Source organism: Corvus brachyrhynchos, unplaced genomic scaffold, assembly GCF_000691975.1.
Source record: "Corvus brachyrhynchos isolate BGI_N302 unplaced genomic scaffold, ASM69197v1 scaffold93, whole genome shotgun sequence".
Lineage (NCBI taxonomy): Eukaryota > Metazoa > Chordata > Aves > Passeriformes > Corvidae > Corvus > Corvus brachyrhynchos.
Genome location: NW_008237273.1, coordinates 618786 through 637713, shown reverse-complemented (window position 1 = coordinate 637713; position 18928 = coordinate 618786). Strand labels below are relative to the sequence as shown.

Here is an 18928-nt window from a genome sequence, read left to right as displayed (position 1 = left end):
AAAAGAACCGCCAGACAGTCTCTTCTGGCAGCAGCCCCTAGCCAAGGCTTGTCAGCCCCAGCACTACAAAAAGAGATCATCAATACAATGCAATCCTAATTCAAATACCTCTAGAAGCCTCCAGACAAACATTTGTGCAATCCAGTTTTAGGCATCTCTATGCAAAGGACTTGGTCTGCGCAGGCACTATGAATGATACGAGGGATTTAAAACCAACATAAACATAGTCTAGCCTAGATCTAGGCCTACAATGGTTTCTCCTCCAAACCAAACCCAAGCCTAGATAATACCCTTTACTAGATCTTTTAAAGGTTTTAAACCCACTGGTCTTTGCTGGCTCACACCTCAGCCACAGGGTTAGGGCCCTAGCAACGCAACAATCAACCTGTGAAGGAGACCCCAACAGACTGTGCTTTGCCAGCTTCACTCTTCACTGGCAGTCCCTAATGGTGTTTCTATAAGTCTGTAACTATGGATTTAATATTTACAGTCATCTGGTGATGACTGTTCTCATTATATGGTCATCGGTGGACCTCATCTGACAGTACTGCTTCATCCTGCTCAAAGGAGAGCAGATGCATGACATGAACTAAGTACTCCAAGATTCTCTGTTTAGGGTGAAACGCACACTATCAACAGAGGAGATGTTTCAGCATAGACCAGTGAACGAACACAACACCGGCAACAGAGCAGATGTGGGACAGCTCAGCCATAAAGGGCACGTCCCCCTGTGTGATATTACTACTCTGATCTCTAGAACACAGAAACACACAGATTTCCACATGAAAATGGACCTTCGTTTCTTCAGGATTATATCTAGCATGACACATTTTTCTTATAGAAAAGAGGCATTTCTAGTCATGCAAACCAGGATTTTGTACTGAAAATGCCAAAACAGAGAAATCCTCAGAATTTAGGAAAAGTAGTTCTACTAGGATTTACGTTTACTGGCATGTTTTCCTCGTCTTTTGCCTTTCAAAAATTAAAGTTTGCAATGGAGACTTACAATTTTCAAATGATCAATATAAAAAAAAAGATAATGAAAAACTTTGTTTCTTCTCCAGTTTTGTGATAACACCTTTATATTTTTTTAATACAGCTGTTTTACTGAATTATTTTTCCTATTTACACATCTTGTGAAAAGATTGCCAAGAGTTTAGCATGTGAGGTATGTACCACTGACTATTACAAAGCAAAGAAATCCAGTAATTATGCAACTCAGCTCCTCCAGGAACAGCATGAGGTTTCTTGCAATTTTAAAGCACTCTGTGTTACCAATAAAGAAACTTAAATATCAACTCTCACACTGAGTTACTACTTCTGAATTATATCCAGGTGTCTAACTTGACCTGTTGAATAAGAGCATTCAGGGTCAAGTGAAAAGGATTACAGGAATAATTCTGGAGACAACAATTCTAAAACTAGAGTTCTGCTACATCTACAGATTCATTTAGATCTGTTTGCATAAAAATCTGCCTTGGTCCAGGAGGCAAGACACCCAAAGAGATCCCAATTTGTAAGGAAAGCTTAGTAACACCACAAAGAAATATTTCATCTGATTTTTTTTAAAGAAAGGTACTTTAACTTCAAAATCTGAAGGCAAAAGAATCATGTATAAAGTAAGTATGAAAAGCAGTTTCCAAATCTGACAAAATCTAACAAAATAAATATCCAGAAGAAAAAAAAAACTTGTTAGAAAAATAATTTAATAGTACAGAATAATATCTGTGTCTCGTTAAGTAATAGCTGAAGTATCTTCTATAGCTGATGATTAAAAAATTAACTGTGATTCAAGACCAGAGAACTTTTTAGTGTATAATCCAATGCAAAATTTAATGCTAACCTTAGAAAAGATCCTACAACCATGAACAGTTGGTTGGGGTTTTTTGGTGCATTTTTATATGTTCACAGAAGACAACAGATTTAACACCTGAATCATGTTACTCTGATTTTCAAAGGTGCAAACACACAGCAGAACTCAAAATAGTTTCACCTCAATTCAGCAGTGTCTGTTCTGCCCATGCCTAGCTAACTTGTAGGTTGGTCATATTGGTAAGACTGTCAGCATTTAAACAGGGTACTCCTTTGATTTAACCAGCACTTCTTACCTTGCTTTGATAGAGGTAGATGGAATGCAAGGGATAAAAGTATTTTCCCTGTCATAAAAGACAACACTGGAAATATAAGGAAGAAAGTACAACCCTCCCGTTGGGCAACTGGTCTACATGACCAGCTGTTTCCCACAAATACACTGTAACTAGGCTGCCAGAAATTCACACAGAGCAGAAATAAAACAAAGTGAGAAATATTGTTTACATTGCAGTGATGTTCACCATCTCTGTATCATCTACAGAAGAGGTAAATGTGTTTCAGATATTTTGAATTGAACAGCATCTATTTCAGCAAGGAATTTTTGTTCTGACATTCAAAGAGGAAGGAACATATTCCTTAGTTCAGGCTTCTCCTTGTGAACCAGTTCTGAAATTTCAGTTTGCTTTCTCAGCTGCTAACATACCACGATGGATAGGGGACAGTCTACAAGACTGTGCTACTTCCCAAGCTAACCCATTCCAGCTCAGCTCAGTTTAAACCAGGACAATCACTTAGGACATTTTCCAGTTCACTGTTCAAACCTCTAGCTGCCATCAGCTCAAGGTTAAAGCAAATGTCATCTACCTCTGGGGCCCATAGTGAAAAATTTACGTAGTCCTGGACATGATACAGGTTTTGCAGTTTTACAGCTGAAATCCTTCAGGTTCCTTGGACCTACTGGAAAGGGATTTATTTTATTGCAACTCCCAAACGTTCATTTTCATATGTTTGTTTCCCCACAGAATGTGTGCATTGCTTCCAGCAATGTGTTTTATATTACCTGGAAGAATGGAAACACTCTAATGGGAGGAAACGATTTTACTCTTATTGCCAGTGCAACAAAGAACAGAACTTCAAAATGACACCATGACTTCTCAAGCAAAGTTATCAAATTTATTTTAGAGCTTGAGGACTTCACTCTTCACTCTCTTACAGTCTTCTGTGCAACTACACTAATATACACCCAACAAACTACGGGCCAAAGACACAGACTTTCTTTTTGCTTATCACAAAGAAAACTGCAAGTCATTGATTTATATGTACCTCAATAGCGCATTTAGAAAGTAATCTGTCCTTTCTTGAAACGAAAAGTTCATAGTTTCTTTTTAGGGCACATATTGGCTATGCCTTTCTTGACATAAATGCAGTCTCTCTCTCCTGAGGAGTTTCCAGTGAGGTTTTCACCAAATATATAACCATAAAGAATTACATGTAGAGTTCAAGAGATAGACTGGATTAGGCTTTGTGATAAACATCTACTGGAAAATTAAGATCTAGAAAAATCTCTTTCACCCTCCTAGTAGATCTTTATGTTGCTCTAAGACGTCAATGACCAATGACCCTCACCTTGATAGTAAAGTCTGCAGTGAGAGGCCCAGACATTCTTAAGATCTCCTTGTCAGGAAACTTCTGGAAGTCAATGCAAGAATTTTCTATGATGAAGGAGCCAGTGGTGCTTAGGCTGTTTTCACTCTTCACACCTTGGAGAGTCTTGGTTTCCAAATCTGACAAATAGAAAAAAAATTTCAGGAAACTAAAGCACTGCAATTTGAAGTGAGAGCAGAAAAAAACCCCAACATGAATTAGTAATACTGCAACTTTTTTTCCCATAGTTACGCACATTTGCACACTTTTTTCTCTTCCATCTGCTTTTTGTCTTTGTTCAACCTTTAGATTTAGCTCACATTCCCCTCCTCACCCATAGGTCATGTTTTTACTCTCTTCCAGACATACTAATCCATTCCTGGTTAGGCATACTTGCTGTTGTTTAACTCACTGTCAGTAAGTCACGCTCCTATGTGGAGCGTGACTCAGACCTTGGCCCATGAGCACTGTTAAGTTGCCATACCCTCTTTCAGTTCAAAGGTGGGTCACCAACCACATGTTGTTGTGGTAGACAATTAACTGAAAGCAGGATATCCAGGAAAGAAAGATCAGTATGACAGCAATCCCATTTCCTCTCCAGAAGCAGTCTGACCCATCCCAGCGGAGTAGAAGGGGAAGGTGGGTGCTGAACCATCCTGAGCTCTCCATCTGGCTCTCTCTGTATTCACAGTTCCCCAAAAGTGGGCATTAATTCAGATACTGTTTTGTAGTAGCTACTTCTGATTATCATATTAAAAATAACAGTAATTTCTTAAATAGAAACCAACAGTCAGAAAGTAGGTCTGTTTCATCATCCAGCAAGCCTCCCTACCAACTCCAGATTATGCTTTACAGCACATTCACCAGCTATTCTGGTAGTTATTTAGAAGTGACAGGGAATTTCATCATGAAAGATTGCAAAGCTGCAAACCTTTCACATTTATTTATGAATATATGCACAAAACCTCCAATACAGCGAGGCAGCTAAGGCATCCTATTCATCTATGACGGAGATATGTTTTCAAAGACAACAAAAAGAAAACATGTTTTTATTTGCATATATTAAGTTGCTAATTAGGGAACAAAGAAGACAATTGCAGTAACTAGACTGATTTTCATGACGGATTAAGGGAATTAATTAATGAAGGAAGTTGTGGAGGCAGTACACTAAGAATTTGCACTGTATTAATGAATTCCTTGGTTTTCAGTGAGACCAGTCTCTTCCTTTGTGATGCACTTGGCCATCTATTTGTTTTTGGACAAGGCTGCATGCATCAGGAATAAAGATGGTTTTAAGACTTGTGTATATATAATCAGCCTCCTGTTGACTTCTCCCACAACCAAAGTTCACAGGGCAAAATACTTCCTCCCCCTGAAACTGACTGTAGCTCATACATATATAAAATCCTTTGATGGGTGAACAGAAAGATTCATGGAGACATCTGAAACAAGATAGAGATATATTTGGACTTATTCATGTTTACACAGTGCAGTTAATCTAAATCTCAACCAGTGACTCTGGCAGACCTTGCTGATTCAAATCTTTTTGTCATGAAATATGATACAGCCTGAGTGAAGGCAGCTTTAGATCCATCTCTCCAGCTAAAATCTCATTTCTCTCTGAGCTTTCTTATAGCTCAATTTCACTGAAACAATAACAAAAGTACAAAATTTTTCTACCTTGGAAGAGAACATCTATATTGGAAAAAAAGACAGGAGAGAAAGAGTGGATGTCACGCACTGGGAAAGTAGTATCAGCCATACTGGAGCAGTTCAGGAATACCCAAAGGGCATTCCTTAAAACTGAGGTACAGGCAGCATTTGAACTTTTAATGAAAACATAATATATTTTTTTTGGTTTATAACCTATATTTTTGCTGGTCTTTATCCACGGTTTTAAATTTGAAGAACCCACTGCTTTCTCAACACAACTAGGGAGCTACAGTACAGGACTGGTAAGCCACCCCTTATTTTGATACCCTGTATAAAATCTTTGGGTGAAAGAAAATATGAGGACAGTGAAATGATTTGGTGTTTCACATCTTTGCTGACATACGTTTGTACCTACACTGACAAACAGAAGACATAACTTGTCTGTGCTGCAGAAAAATTCCTAAAGACTTCCTTTGGAAAAGGAGAAGAATAGCCTGACTTACCTTACAATAATTTGTGCTACTGAGAGGTCCTGCAGTACAGCTTGGGGTTTTTTTCTGACCATAAATTGTATTTACTAACACTCTAATATTCATTTGCTGCTGATGAGAAAGGAAGCAGCTTGTGAGCAGCTACTGCACTGGAAGATGAGAGTGAGGGATGCCAGGAGCTTCTGTTCATGAAATAAACAGATTTGCCTTCAGCTGTAGCAGAGTATTCTCAAATCCTGAGATTCCTCCCAGAGAAGAGGGATATACATCTGCTGGGATACACCAATGAAGCAGGAAAGTGTTATAGCCACCAACTGATGGGCGAGCAGAACTCAGTGGTCCTAACAGTAAGAGCTGGAGCAATATCACTTCTAAGGAACATGGTTTCACTTGTGTATACAGTTTCAGATCTTTAGAGTGTGATTTTTTGTGTGTGCATGCACACACATACGGTGCGAGTGCATTTGTGTATCTAAGGGAGAGAGAAAGATTATCATAACAGAAATGTGTTAAAGTCATGAGCAGCTTGAGCTGAGCTGAGCTGTAGGGAAGCTTATACTTTACTGTCCTCAATATTGATTCACTCAGTGGTATATATTTTATTAATTTTAAACAAAAGCACTTGACACCAAGTGAGCCAGCCAAAGGATAAGCAAACAGAAATGACTGAAAAATTATGGAGGGGCAAAGAATTCTGCACTGTTGGCCAAGGTCTGCTTTGAAAAGAGTGTGTGCCACTGAAGTAACTGGCTCTGAGGAAAACTTCGGAGAGTAGGACTCATCTGTGTGTTGATATCAGTGATCTGACAGAGAGAAACCAGACACCACAGTATAAACAGAGCACTGCAGGTTACCAAGGCTCTCTTAAACAAGTGTACAACAACTTCTACTTACATAAATGATCAGGTCCTTTCAGCACGAGGCGAACTTGTCTGCTTCCATAGGGAATAGCAACCACTGTATCATCCACTGTGGGAAGGCAAAAATGCATGGAGTAAATAGGCAAAGGAACTCCCACCTGTTTTCTAATAAGCAGTCAAATGCATGTTTACAAGGCAGTCAAAAAAACCCCTTAGGACCAATTAAAAAAACTCTAAGAATTATGATTAAATATCTGAAAAAATAACTTGTTAAATGGGGTAAAAACCTTCTGCTTAGAAGAATCCATACCTGTTGATTTTATTTATCCCCAACTCCTTCACAACTATTTATGGTTTTCTTGAATAACTAATAACTTTCTATTTCATCACAATTCCACTTAAAACTCTCAAGTATTTTGAATTGGTGTTTGTGGCAAAGTAGAGAAGCATAATCCTATTCTGCTGTTTAACCAGAATAGCTTTCTCATTTTTCACTTGACTTTTTCCCACTTAAACCCCATAGCTTCTCCATGATCCTGCCCATGCTATGTGACGGTCTCCTGCTGCCCTCAGGTATGTCACCCCTTTCACACCTTTTATTTTAATGACCACAAGTGCTATAATTCTGCTTCCCTTTCTACACTGCTACCAGAAAGCCTCTGGAAAAACAGAAGCCCATTAGATTTTCATGTAAACAGGTATCAAAACAGGATCTTGCACCTATGAAGCCCTTGGGAGCTCTGCCAACTGGATCTAAACTGAGGTGTGAACTAACATGTAGGTAACATGCAGCTGTGAAAGTTAGCTAGGTCAGCATTTCTAAAGAGGCAGCAACCTCAGTAATTTTCTGAAGGGAGCTGGAAAGGCATGGAAAGATGCTATAAAATGCTACACCTGGGTCATGAAGTGGCATGCCCAGAGAATGCTGACCTGGACTAACCAGCACACTTCATTCACCTTTCCCTTTCTGCCTCCTTCCCATATAACTGGAAGGTGGGAAAGAAAAAGTATGCATGCCTAACAGGACTTTTTGGGGGAGTGAAAAGGTGGTAGATGTGAGAGGAACAAAGTCTTTTTCACTAATTCATCAGAACTGCTCACATCTATGTCATGAAATGCCTTCTAGCAGGAGCTACAGCTCTGCTCTCAAAGCACTGTTTTGCTTTGTCAGGTAAGGCTAACCCAGACAATGAAAGCATTTTATCTTTCATTCAGATATGAGTTGGGGCCTTATGTTTCTGACCAGACCAAACTGGGAACACTGTTGGAACTCAGCTAAATCAGGATTCTCACTTACTAGCAGAATAGTTATTAATGTTGTCATTTTATATCAAAAGGTGAAGAGTTGACAGAGAGAGGAAACACTTCCAGAAACAGGAATTTTAAGCAGTACATTCATTCATCCAAACCTATAACATCTCAAAACTGTGAACTAGAACCCCCTTAAATTTTAAATTCTGTAATGCGTCATAAAAATTATTGACACTCTTATATTTCAGAGCTTTATGGGATGAAATACTCATACTTTTGTGGCCTCTAAATATCCCAGAAGTGAGGCGGAAATGTAAGCAGTCTCTCTGAGTGCCAAAAAAGTTGTGTGGACATAAAGACTGCTCAGATTTGCAAGTGCTTCTGAACCGTGTCCCATTTTCAAGTTCTGATTTGGTATGTTTTGTCAAATTATCCAGAAATTTCCTAAGTCTTTTGTAACACTGGGGTTAAACTCAATACACGTTTTGCTCATACACATCTCTGATATCACAGTGATTAGTAAAGCTAGGAATCTTTCACATCTATACAGAATTCAAATTTTCTATTTGGAAAGACAAATATGCAATTTCTAAAAAGTTCATTAAATACTGATATTCTAATACTGCTTTATTGGCACCATTTTGGCATCCAGATTCAAGATACCCAGTAGGATAAACACATTTTATCCATTTTGGGGAACAAAATATGTGAGTATGACATATCATTTTGCTGTATATATATAACATTTTTTCTAATGAGTTTGGAAAAGCAGTAACTTCAATTTTCAAAAAACAATATTAGTGACCTTTTTACAAGTCTTACTTAAAGACAGTCCGATGGTATTATTTTATCTGTCTCTCAGTTACAAGCTCTGTGCCGCAGAGTTAACAACTCACTGACACGTCACAGAAAAACTGGACAGTTTAAAGACCATGTGAGCTTTTATTCTCAGCATGCATCTTCTGCCCCAGGGTATTGCTAGGACTATAATTCACCAGTTGAATTATAGTTGCTCCAGAGTTGCACCAGCAGTTGCACCAGAGCAGTTGCTCTCCATTTGAAATCCTAGCATGCTTTATGAGAAATGCAAAGCTCAGTGGGATTTTTGCTTATCACAGTGCTTCCTGCTTTCACAAAGCAGAAGCAGTGGGGACTGAAGGATAATTTCCTGAGGTTAACAGTGATAAGGAGGAGACACTTCCTGCGAAGAAATGTAAAAGTAAGCAGGCTAACATTTAGTCACAGCTCTCTCCAACAATAAGCAGAGAGACAGATTGTTGGGCAGCTGTGTGGAACTCTCTGAGGAAAAGATACAAAATGCTTTAACAGGTGGTTGGTTTTCTCCAGAGACCATGCACAGGGAAGCAAGGGAGAGTCCCAGATAACTGAGAGGACAGTGGCTCAGGGCTGTTAAGAAAGTGCAAGGATTTAGGCAAAAGTTAAATGTCAGGTACATCCATCAGATTCACATGAGATACCATTTTCTTCTAGTTCTGGATTTTTAACTTGGATTTTTTCCAAATGGTCTGTCAGTTCTCATGATGAAAAATGGAGTTCTTTCTGTCTCCCAGTTACTAGTGATATTCCGTGGAAATCTGGAACCATATCTATTTTTCACAGCCATGGCAAGAGTAATTAGGTGAATATCTAGACAGCATTATAATTTCTACAAATCTCTTAAAACGAATCTACTTCACTAGTAGATGTCAATCCTTCTTTAGAGAAATACCATCTTTGCACTAGGTGATCAGCAAAATGCACTCGCAACTTATGGGACCAACTCTCTAGCTTCTTGGTGAACCCAAAGAAGCCTGCTTAAATGCAGCTTATCTTCATAGGAAGGACATACACTCTTCCCTAAAGAAGATACTAAATAAAAAGAAAAGGATGGATTTTCTGCAGACTTCAGAAGAACCACCCAAGCCACCTAAGAAAAAAGAATATTTCAGGAATGAATGAAGGTTTTTGTAGCTTTTTTACTATTAGTCTTACAAAACCATAGACACAGGTGTTTTCTTTTTCATAAAAATGTAGGTGAGAATTCAACATCACACTACTTCCTGCCCTACTATGTTTCTGTTTCTGAGGCCACTGGGACATGTATATTACCCCTATAAATAGTGAAGAAGCTATTTCTGTAGAAAATGCTAAGTGTTTAAAAGCTCTATGAATTTCTTTCTCTTGTGCCTTTGCATTATATAAACAGCATGGAGAAGGGAACTAGATGTGAGCACCAAGAGAAAATTAATTTAGTATGATGAGCTCAAGACTGTGTTTTGAGTGGTTTTGAGAGACAAGCACCTTCAGAAACTATTGGGACAGCACTGGATTAAAGGCCAACTGTCGAATTCCCCTGGAACAGTCCTCAAGATTGAATAGAGTTCCTTGTTAGAGAAATAAAAATCCCAAGCGAGGCCAAAGAACATGTCTGCTGATATCTAGTCATTGATACACATTTCCCCTCTGATTTTTCTAATGTTGCATGGCAGACTGGCTCACATTGGCTTTTCATCCCTTATTCAGACCACAGATAAAGTAGACATAATTCTGGAAAACCAGGATTATTTTATAAAGATGACTTGAAATTTAGCTATCAACTAGTGAACCCAGACATTTAAATGACTGGATAAATAAAAGGAATCAGGCCCTGATCCCAGATATGCTTGTGTATTTATGTTTATAGTGACAAATAAGCAAGATGCTGACAAAGTGCCAACAGTGTTGGGGAAGATAAATGCAGAAAATGAACACGATAGGTTTTTAAAAGCTTTTCAACATTTAGAATGTCAAATTTTCACAACATTTACATAAATCATTTGGAAGCAAACCTTAAAAAGAATTCATACTAATTCACATATGTGAAGGGGATCCATAACTGTGTCTTTACAATTTTAAAAAAACACAATTTAAAAAAAGACTTACTTTTCACAGATTCAAAATTCATAGTGTTGCATAAAAACATGCATGTTTACATCAGGGAAGGGAAAAATGCCACATGGTTTATACAGAGTGCACACAAAATCCACTATTTTCTCAGCTCTGCATACCAATTATATACAGGGAAATGTGTCTGAAAAATCCATTCTCTAACATTTTTTTCACATTTTTCTCAGTCTAAGATTGTGCTCCGTGCTATCTGCTCTCTTACCTATATAACGTTCTTTGCATTTAATAGGAAACCATTGGGAGTAGGTACTGTATTTTACTAATATTTTAGCACTGTGCACAATACATTAGTGCCTCTATCCTCAGTAGAGAAGAGATGAATACCTTTTTACCACAAAGCAACACAAAAACAATGAATTGCTTCTACAGGAAAAGACACTTGCCAAAAAAGTTCACAAACACTATTATGTCTCAAGTAGCCTGAAGATTTCCAAATCTCCTCCTGCATGTTGCAGAAAACTTAACAATGAAGTGAAATTCTTTTAAAAAAAAAATAAAAAGAAAGTATACCCTAGGGTGTATCACTGTGTCCTGCAGCCGCAGGGAGGAGGAGGGAAGATCCAGCAGGCAGGAATTGTGCAGCAAGATTGATCAACTTAAATATTTTACAACCTCTTTTATAGACTTTTTTCTTCATAGTCTAATGGAACAAGTGATCAGCCACCCCTTGGGGTGATTGGCTAAAATCCTGAAACATCCATTGTCAAAATATTTTTCTACTGTACTATAAGCAAGACTTTTCAAGGCTGCAGGTGTTTGATTGTTTACATACCCTGCTACCTCTTCTGTGAGAGAGAAAAGTCTCTCACGGGCTTAGAAAATAGCAAGAAAATCCTCGGTAGCAGCATTTTTGTATCCACAATATTCCATTCCTAAATCTTTGTGAATTATTTCCTTTGTCCTCTAACGTACAATTCTGCATCAGCAATGGAACTCTTATGAGGATTATTCTTTTCTTTCCTTCATACAAAATATTTTCTTTCTCCTATTCTCCCTCTCAGTCAGAAAACATGGAGCCACAGCTGCACTGTGCTATCAGCTGCTCTCTGTGCTGTGCTCCATACCAACACAATTACTCTTTGGCAGAGAGAAGCTTTTGTAAAAAGGAGCTCTCCCTGTTATAGAATCTGCACATATACACACACTGTCTTCAGCAGATATTACACGGCTATTTGAATCTTTAAAGTTGTGTGCAATTCAGCACAGGGAACGTTGCTCCAGAATGGTAGAGCTGGTCTGATTAAACTCTAAGGCTGGGGGCAGGTATGCAAGCTGGCTCATGTGATTCCTTAGGTGTGTCTACACAGGCATGAAAATACACCTATCTTTTAATCCTTCCTTCAAACTGACCAGATACACCCTGTCTCTCATCCCAAAAGTTTTATAGCTCCATCTGTGGTGCTGTAAACAGGTTGAAAAACCTGTCTGGGGTACAGGATAAACTAACCCTCTCACTGGGGCACACTAATGCTACTTTACCACTCTGGGTTGAAGCTGGCTCAGCATGCAGGAAAGGCTGTGCTTTTTTGTAGGCATCTCTCATGGCTGTGGAGGCACTTCCTGACAACTTGGGTTCCTCAGTCCGCCGCAGAATTGAGTGACCATACTGAGCATGCAGGCACACATGATGCTAACACAGGCCTTGGAGAGAGCACTTTGCCAGGCTGGCACCATCAGCCCCTCAGGGTTCCCCTCTGCTGTAGAGCAGCATAAACCATTCTATTCAGAGCAGTGTGGACTAAGTCCTATGCCTAGCCAGCTAATACAGCCAGAGAGGTGTTGGAAGCGCCACCTCTACTTACTCTCCTGCTCTTTACAAGCAACTAGCTAGCTGAGATGGGGAATATGCTGATGACACCTTTCCACAAGCCTCTGTCCACCCCCACAACCTGACCAACAGTCTGAGCAAGGCTGCTTTAACCCAAGAGGCTTTAACCTGTGGGGACAACTAGATGGACCATGATTATTGAGGTACCTGAGAAAGAGTGGGATGAAATCTATCTTGCAAGAAATGAGTACTTCACTTAAAGGGAAAGGTGGCACTTTACCAGAAGGAACAGCTTACATTTACTTGCTGAGAGCTGGGACTTATACTGGCCTCGAACCAGCCGGCAGGTGGACCCATCTCCATTGCAGACTCCACAGTTATCTTCCTTGACAGCACTTCCCAGCTGGTGGTCACAGCCAACAATCTGGCAAGAAAGAAAGATGTGCAGTTCAACGTGAGCGCTTACCAACTGACTGCTCAATCCATCTCCGCAACTAATTACTCTAGATTTCTCTCTTAGCATCTCTAGAGGGCCATAAAGTACCTTAGCAATGAAAGAGGCTGAGCAAATCTGGCTGGGAGTGTGCACTGAGGCCAGGCGAGAGACAGTGAACAGGTTAGTACTCAATGGCTTTTGCACACCAGAGGAAGAAAAGAAGAGGTTGTTATTTTAGCACATTGTGAACATTTCTTGGTCAGAGTCCTATCAGAAATTTCACCTCTTAGAGTTTCACAAAGAAAAATGCCTGAAACAGATAAGAAGACAGATACGAAGCAGACAGATAGATAAAAGTAAAGAGCAGCATGGATCAACAGTAACATGGCTCAGTGACATTTTACCTGCTATGCAGCTGGGGAAGCCATGGGGTTTTAATTATGTTTGACAATAATCCCATTCCACACTGTCAATGCCTGTGTTCAGACATTGTAAAATTTCTGATAAAGAAGGATGGAATGATTGCAACAGAAGAATTGAGAGTCATTGCATGAATGCAATTACCTGCTCTGAAACTGGCTTTATTCCTATATGCAAATTGTTTGGTTCAAAATTTTAAGAGTTGAATACATAAACTAGGTCTCTCAGTTTGCAAAACCCCTATAATTCCCAGGAGATTTGTTCATCACAGTGTCAATGTCAGCCTTTTGTTTGAACTTTAAGTTCTGCATCCAAGTTACGAATTTTGCATATAAATAATTGAAGTCGAAGAAACTAAGGAACTCCTTACAGTGTTATAATTACCTTTGTAAGTAGTAGAAAATAAAAGGCCTTCCAGCATTCTGGCATGCAGAGTAAGCGACGAACAAATATTTGTCTATAACTTCTAATGAGTTTGTGCTAAGGCTCTTAGCCAAACAGAGAGGATATATATAAACACAGGGAATTTTAAATAAAGTATTTGTTTTAGCTTTAAATTTCCCTGCATTTCTGAGTTTCACTTAAATCAGAGAACCAGGTCCTAGAAAATGATGAGAGCAAGTAGGGCACTTATCATCAAGACTCATAAAAGCAGTACGTGTAACTTGCCCACTTAAACATTCAGACTAGTATTTCTCATTCATGCAAATCTCAGTGTGCAGAATTACACATCTCTGCTAGGGTGAGATATACTCCTGGATTTGACACTTTCTCTTCATTTGCCTATGAAAATGCAGGCTTCAATAACCAGTAGTTACTTCTAGCAATTCGATTCCCATTTTTAACACCATTGTTTTACTAGCTGCACAATAGTTGTTTCTTTGATTATTTGTCATATTGACAATATAATTTATTTAATTTAAATCTTTATAGATTCAGGCTTGAAGAAAGCTATCATCAAATGTCTTTGATTTTACCTTCTGCTTCCAGGTCACATTACACTATGATGCCTCCAAGAGAATTAATGAGGCCTAAAAAAAGTAACAGTTGTACAGAAATGATACATTTTCTTGAAAACCTAGTCATAGCAAGACTGCAAGAGACATTTTAACACATTAGAAACACCACAACAAATAATAGTTAGAAAGCTGAAGCAAAGATAAAAGTATCTTGATTGTGACTACTCCATACAAAACTTCCAAGTACAGATACACAAACTGTATCCACGGTACTATGTAAGATTTACATCTTTTTTTTCTGAATAAGAATATCCCTACAGGAGATGAACCACCTCCAACATACGCAGACTCGTATGCTTTAACTTCCATGAATGTCACTGTGTAGACAAGATGGTAAAAAGAACCACTTGAATGATCTGAAAACTGTATGACAATGGCTACAAATCAGATTTTCCTTCTAGTGCATTAGAGATCACTAGCACCCACAGTGAGAAGCATCCTGCTGGGGAACCCAGATAACAAAAGAAAGATTAGAATTCCCTTTCATATCTGCTCATATTTGATAATCAATAATTCAGGTTAGAGTGGTACACAAACCTTTATGCCTTTGCCTATTTTGAAGCAAATATGTGAACTGCTTGGATATGAAATAGGCTTGATCTTAAATCCAGGTATGAGGTAACCAATTTCAAAAACCAGCATTTACTACTTTAAAGCATTTTTAACTTTATGAATCATCAGCTCACATATTGCCATGGGCTATAGCCTGGTTAAAATTAATTTATAAACTGAGCAATTTGGAGCTAGGTCACAACTTGTGGAGGAAACCACCAGGAAAATCTCAGATGTGAAAGGAAGTTATCTTTTTATATGTGGCTTGTTTATTTTTCTGAGTTGGACGGCCATTCCCAGTGTACATCATAAAAATATTTCTTCTGCTGAAATGCTGTGTATCAAATGGAAGTATGAGCAAAGTGGAAGTATGGAGACCTTTGTGAATATTAAGACTTCTGTGGTATGTACAAAATGTATATTAACCTTACTGTATTTGGCAGTGTCTCAGATAATTTTATGCAATTAAAAGTTTTGATGAAATTAAATGAATTTCCTATTTCTCCCCAAGGTCTCTGAAAAGATTTTTTCTTTACTCTGTTAGATTATCTGTTTTAATAGATACGCAGAGCTCTGGGAATATGTATGAAATTTTCATTAAAAAAAACTATGAGTGACTAATGCCTGAAATAAAAAACATTCCCAAGCTCACTTTTTTTTCTTTTCTTTTCTTTTTTCAATACATAGGGAAATTCTTCCATCTTTTGAAGGCAATTACATGCACTGGAAAGGTTGCTAGTGTTTGCAATGGAGTCACTGGTGTTTTAAAATGAAAAGCACTACTCCAGATCTCTTATATTAGTTTTTAGTAGCTCTGACATGAAAACATTTTACAGGCTGGACTGTTATGAAAGCAAAAGATCAGACAAGGAAATATTAAAGTGCTCCTGAAAAAAGACACAGTTCATGAGAACAATATCTTTTGTCTCTGAGCAGAAGAAACAGGAGTTCGGCTGAGTTGAGAACATGTTGTTTCCATAACATTATCTTCACTGTCCATTAAGGCCGCAGAGAACTCATTGAAAAAGATTATGGAATGGGTGGAAAATATGTCACCACTACCCTAGAAATCTGCACAGGGTTAACAAGGAACAGGAAGGCAGAATTGTTTCTTTCAGCATTCACACGTAGCATGATCAAAACACAGAGGGAAGGTTTTAAAATGGCTGCTATCAGAGATGTCGAAGATCCAAGACACTAGGAGAGGCCAGCTATCAAGAAAAGTAGACTCACTTGGTCTGCAGAACTAGAAAAGTCTGCCAATTCCCTGACCTATGGGCATACTTATCTGATGAGAGGTGGCTGAGGACCTCGTAATGAAAATAGGCACCACGGAAGGCACTACTTCATCAGCATGGTAAGCAAAGGAAACAATAAGGATATTCTATCTCCAATGTACAGCTCACAGTAATGGTTTGGGGGACACAGTCTGAAACAAAACATTGACATTTTTAATTCAGTGGCCTAGGGAATATTTCCCTCTCTGAAAAGCTTTGAAATGTCAACTCCTTGTCTTGGTTTGAAGCTGGATCCAATGTTGAAATTCTGAAGTTTCTGTGGGATAGAAACTTTCCTTTCCAATGCATTCTAGTTCTGATCTTAATATATCCTGGGGGGCTTAGGGAGATGAAGTCTTTTTCAATCCATAAAGGTCTGGGAAGGAAGCCCCCACTAGGAATGAAAATGGATTACTACAACAAATTGTGCCTGGAAATGTTCTGAAGTAAGCAGTTTTCATACTCATTTCTATTACATGTTAAGTTTCCTCCCCTTAAAGCAGGGTAATGAAGCACAGACTTTCCACACTGGAATCTTTTGAGTTTCAAGTTGCTGAAGTGTGGTCAGAGGCTTGAACTGCAGATTGTTACCACACAAAATGTCAGAAGCAGCTCCATTAAGTTCCCTGACAATCTAATCCAAACTCCATTAAAATCAAGAACATGTACTTATAAGTTTGATAAGTTTTGGATGAAGCTCTTGTGCCTTTCTAAACGTGCCTCTATGAAGCTCATTACTATTGTGGTTCAATGCCCCTAAAGCAGTAAAGGCAGATTTTGCAGAGCTCTGGAGGTCTCTCAGTATATGAAGATGTCAGCCATGTAGTACCAGAGTGAGGAAATCACAAGTGACTACCAACTGCCCAGACCTTCTTCACCACCTCTAAAATGAGCAGATTTTTTATTCTCCTTATGGGTTTAGCATAGAAAAGTCTAGCAACAAAAAGCCAGAATAATAACAGCTAATCCCTAATTGGCCAAGCCTGTATTGTTTTCTGGCATAAGGTACCACATTTCTACTCAGAGGTAAAGATTCCTTATTACATTTAGGCCCCCCCACCATGCCCCTGTCCCTGCCCTACTCCACAGCCCATAGGTTGACAAAACAGAAGAATAGGGATATTCCTGACTCTGAGACACATTGCAAAATCATTTTTACAGGACACTGCAAGAAAAAAGATGGTTATCAAGTTAGCAGATCAACTGCTTTGTGTAGTTTAAAGGCGTCAGGCTGGAAGTCCCACAACAGGAGTTGGAACTAACTCACTGAGTGCGTGTATGAGTGCTATAAGTGCACGTATTCCCCTTGTGGACTTGAACTCTGGCTCAGTTTAGCAGATTTTTCCAGAAATAAAACTGGACCAGCAATGACAGGTTCTGCTCCAGCCCTGCTAGTCTGGAAATGCCCTGAAGTAGGAAGTTTTCATAATAATTTCTATTCAATATTAAGAAATCCTGGGCAGGAAATAATTTAATAAAGCAAGCTTTCAAATCTAGCCAATTACAAAGAAATCTCTCTGTTTTTCAAAGGGCATGTCTGCAGTTCAAATGCAAAAAGTTCTGAGAATCAGAAAAACGAAGTTGCCCTTCACATAGATAATGTGGGGCTCAATGTGGGAGTTGTGTGGATTGTCACTGCTCAGTTGAAGAAAGATTTGGATCTGAGCTATCATTTCAACTGGGTTCAAAATCTTACAGAATCATCACGAAGAGCTGCCCTACTCTTCAAATTATTGGGGAGAGTACAGGTCTGAGCCTGTACAGCAAACTGGATCTGGGCTGATGTCTGTGACACGGGGACTTGCAGCCCCTGCTGAAGAAGTATCTGCCCTTCAGAGCACTGACTAAGATGACATTTTGCAGCCCCAGCATTTTTCCGGCACAGCCTCATGACATTATCCCATGACAGGCAATCTTGACCAGCACCAGGCACTAGGCAGAACTCCCCCAAGTCCCCAGGAATTCAGGTGGAGCTACACCACAACCCAATTATAATTGAAGACCATAAGATGATTTTCACAATGGCAAAGCAATTGTAACTATGCTGGTAAGAGTAGGCTCAGTGCCATGTGAAATCAGCGTACTCGCTTGGCATTCGAGTCAAATATATCTTGCAACGGTTCAGACATCGTGAAACAAAATTCAGTTACTGATGAGTACCCAAATTGTTAAATACAGCCACTGAAGTGGCTAAGGTACACCTTCCAACATATGAAACATGGCTGGCCAGCTTGTTGATTTGTTATTGCTGGTTGCCTTATCTACCACTAATCTACTGCAACCAATCGCAGGTCCTGCTTGGTATCTGTCCCATCATTCTCAGCTAGCCAGAGCTCTCTGCTACTAATATATTTAAACAAAGACCCTTGTGTAGCCTCACTCAGCCAGCACAGCAGACACAATACATTGAGAATCAATGGTTCAGCCAAAGCTCTAGAAGCAAACAGCAAACACCCAGAAGCAGAAGGAACTAAAGAGAAATTTCTATTTTTTAATTCTCTCTCAGGGAACTACCCTTGATTTAAAAAGCAGCAATTAACCAAATTTTAAAGCTTTCACTTCTAAATGAGGATTATAGATGCACTAAAATCTGGGATGTGGGGAAAAGAAAACTCCTTACATTCAAATTTAATTAGGAGAAATCTTCCAACATAAAAAAAAAGAGTGAATTTTTCAGGTTCAGTGATTTATAACCAACCAATTTGTTGTGTGGACCACCATAAGAGAGTCCACAAATGTGGACATGTGTGAACAAAACTCTCTCTAGTTCATTCTCTGGTGATACAGAAATCCAGAGGC

At 39.0% G+C, this 18928-nt stretch overlaps 1 protein-coding gene across 3 annotated transcripts in view; it reads right to left on the bottom strand.

The window, feature by feature from the left end:
- The window catches only part of ADAMTSL1 (ADAMTS like 1), a 118441-nt gene that overhangs the window by 52254 nt on the left and 47259 nt on the right, over positions 1-18928 (bottom strand). For all 3 annotated transcript variants that reach the window (XM_017730586.1, XM_017730588.1, XM_017730587.1), the window contains exons 5-7: positions 12723-12849; positions 6495-6569; positions 3439-3596 (exon numbers count right to left, since the gene is read on the bottom strand). In XM_017730586.1, coding sequence (XP_017586075.1) covers positions 3439-3596; positions 6495-6569; positions 12723-12849 — 360 coding nt within the window. The remainder of the gene's footprint in view (positions 1-3438; positions 3597-6494; positions 6570-12722; positions 12850-18928) is intronic.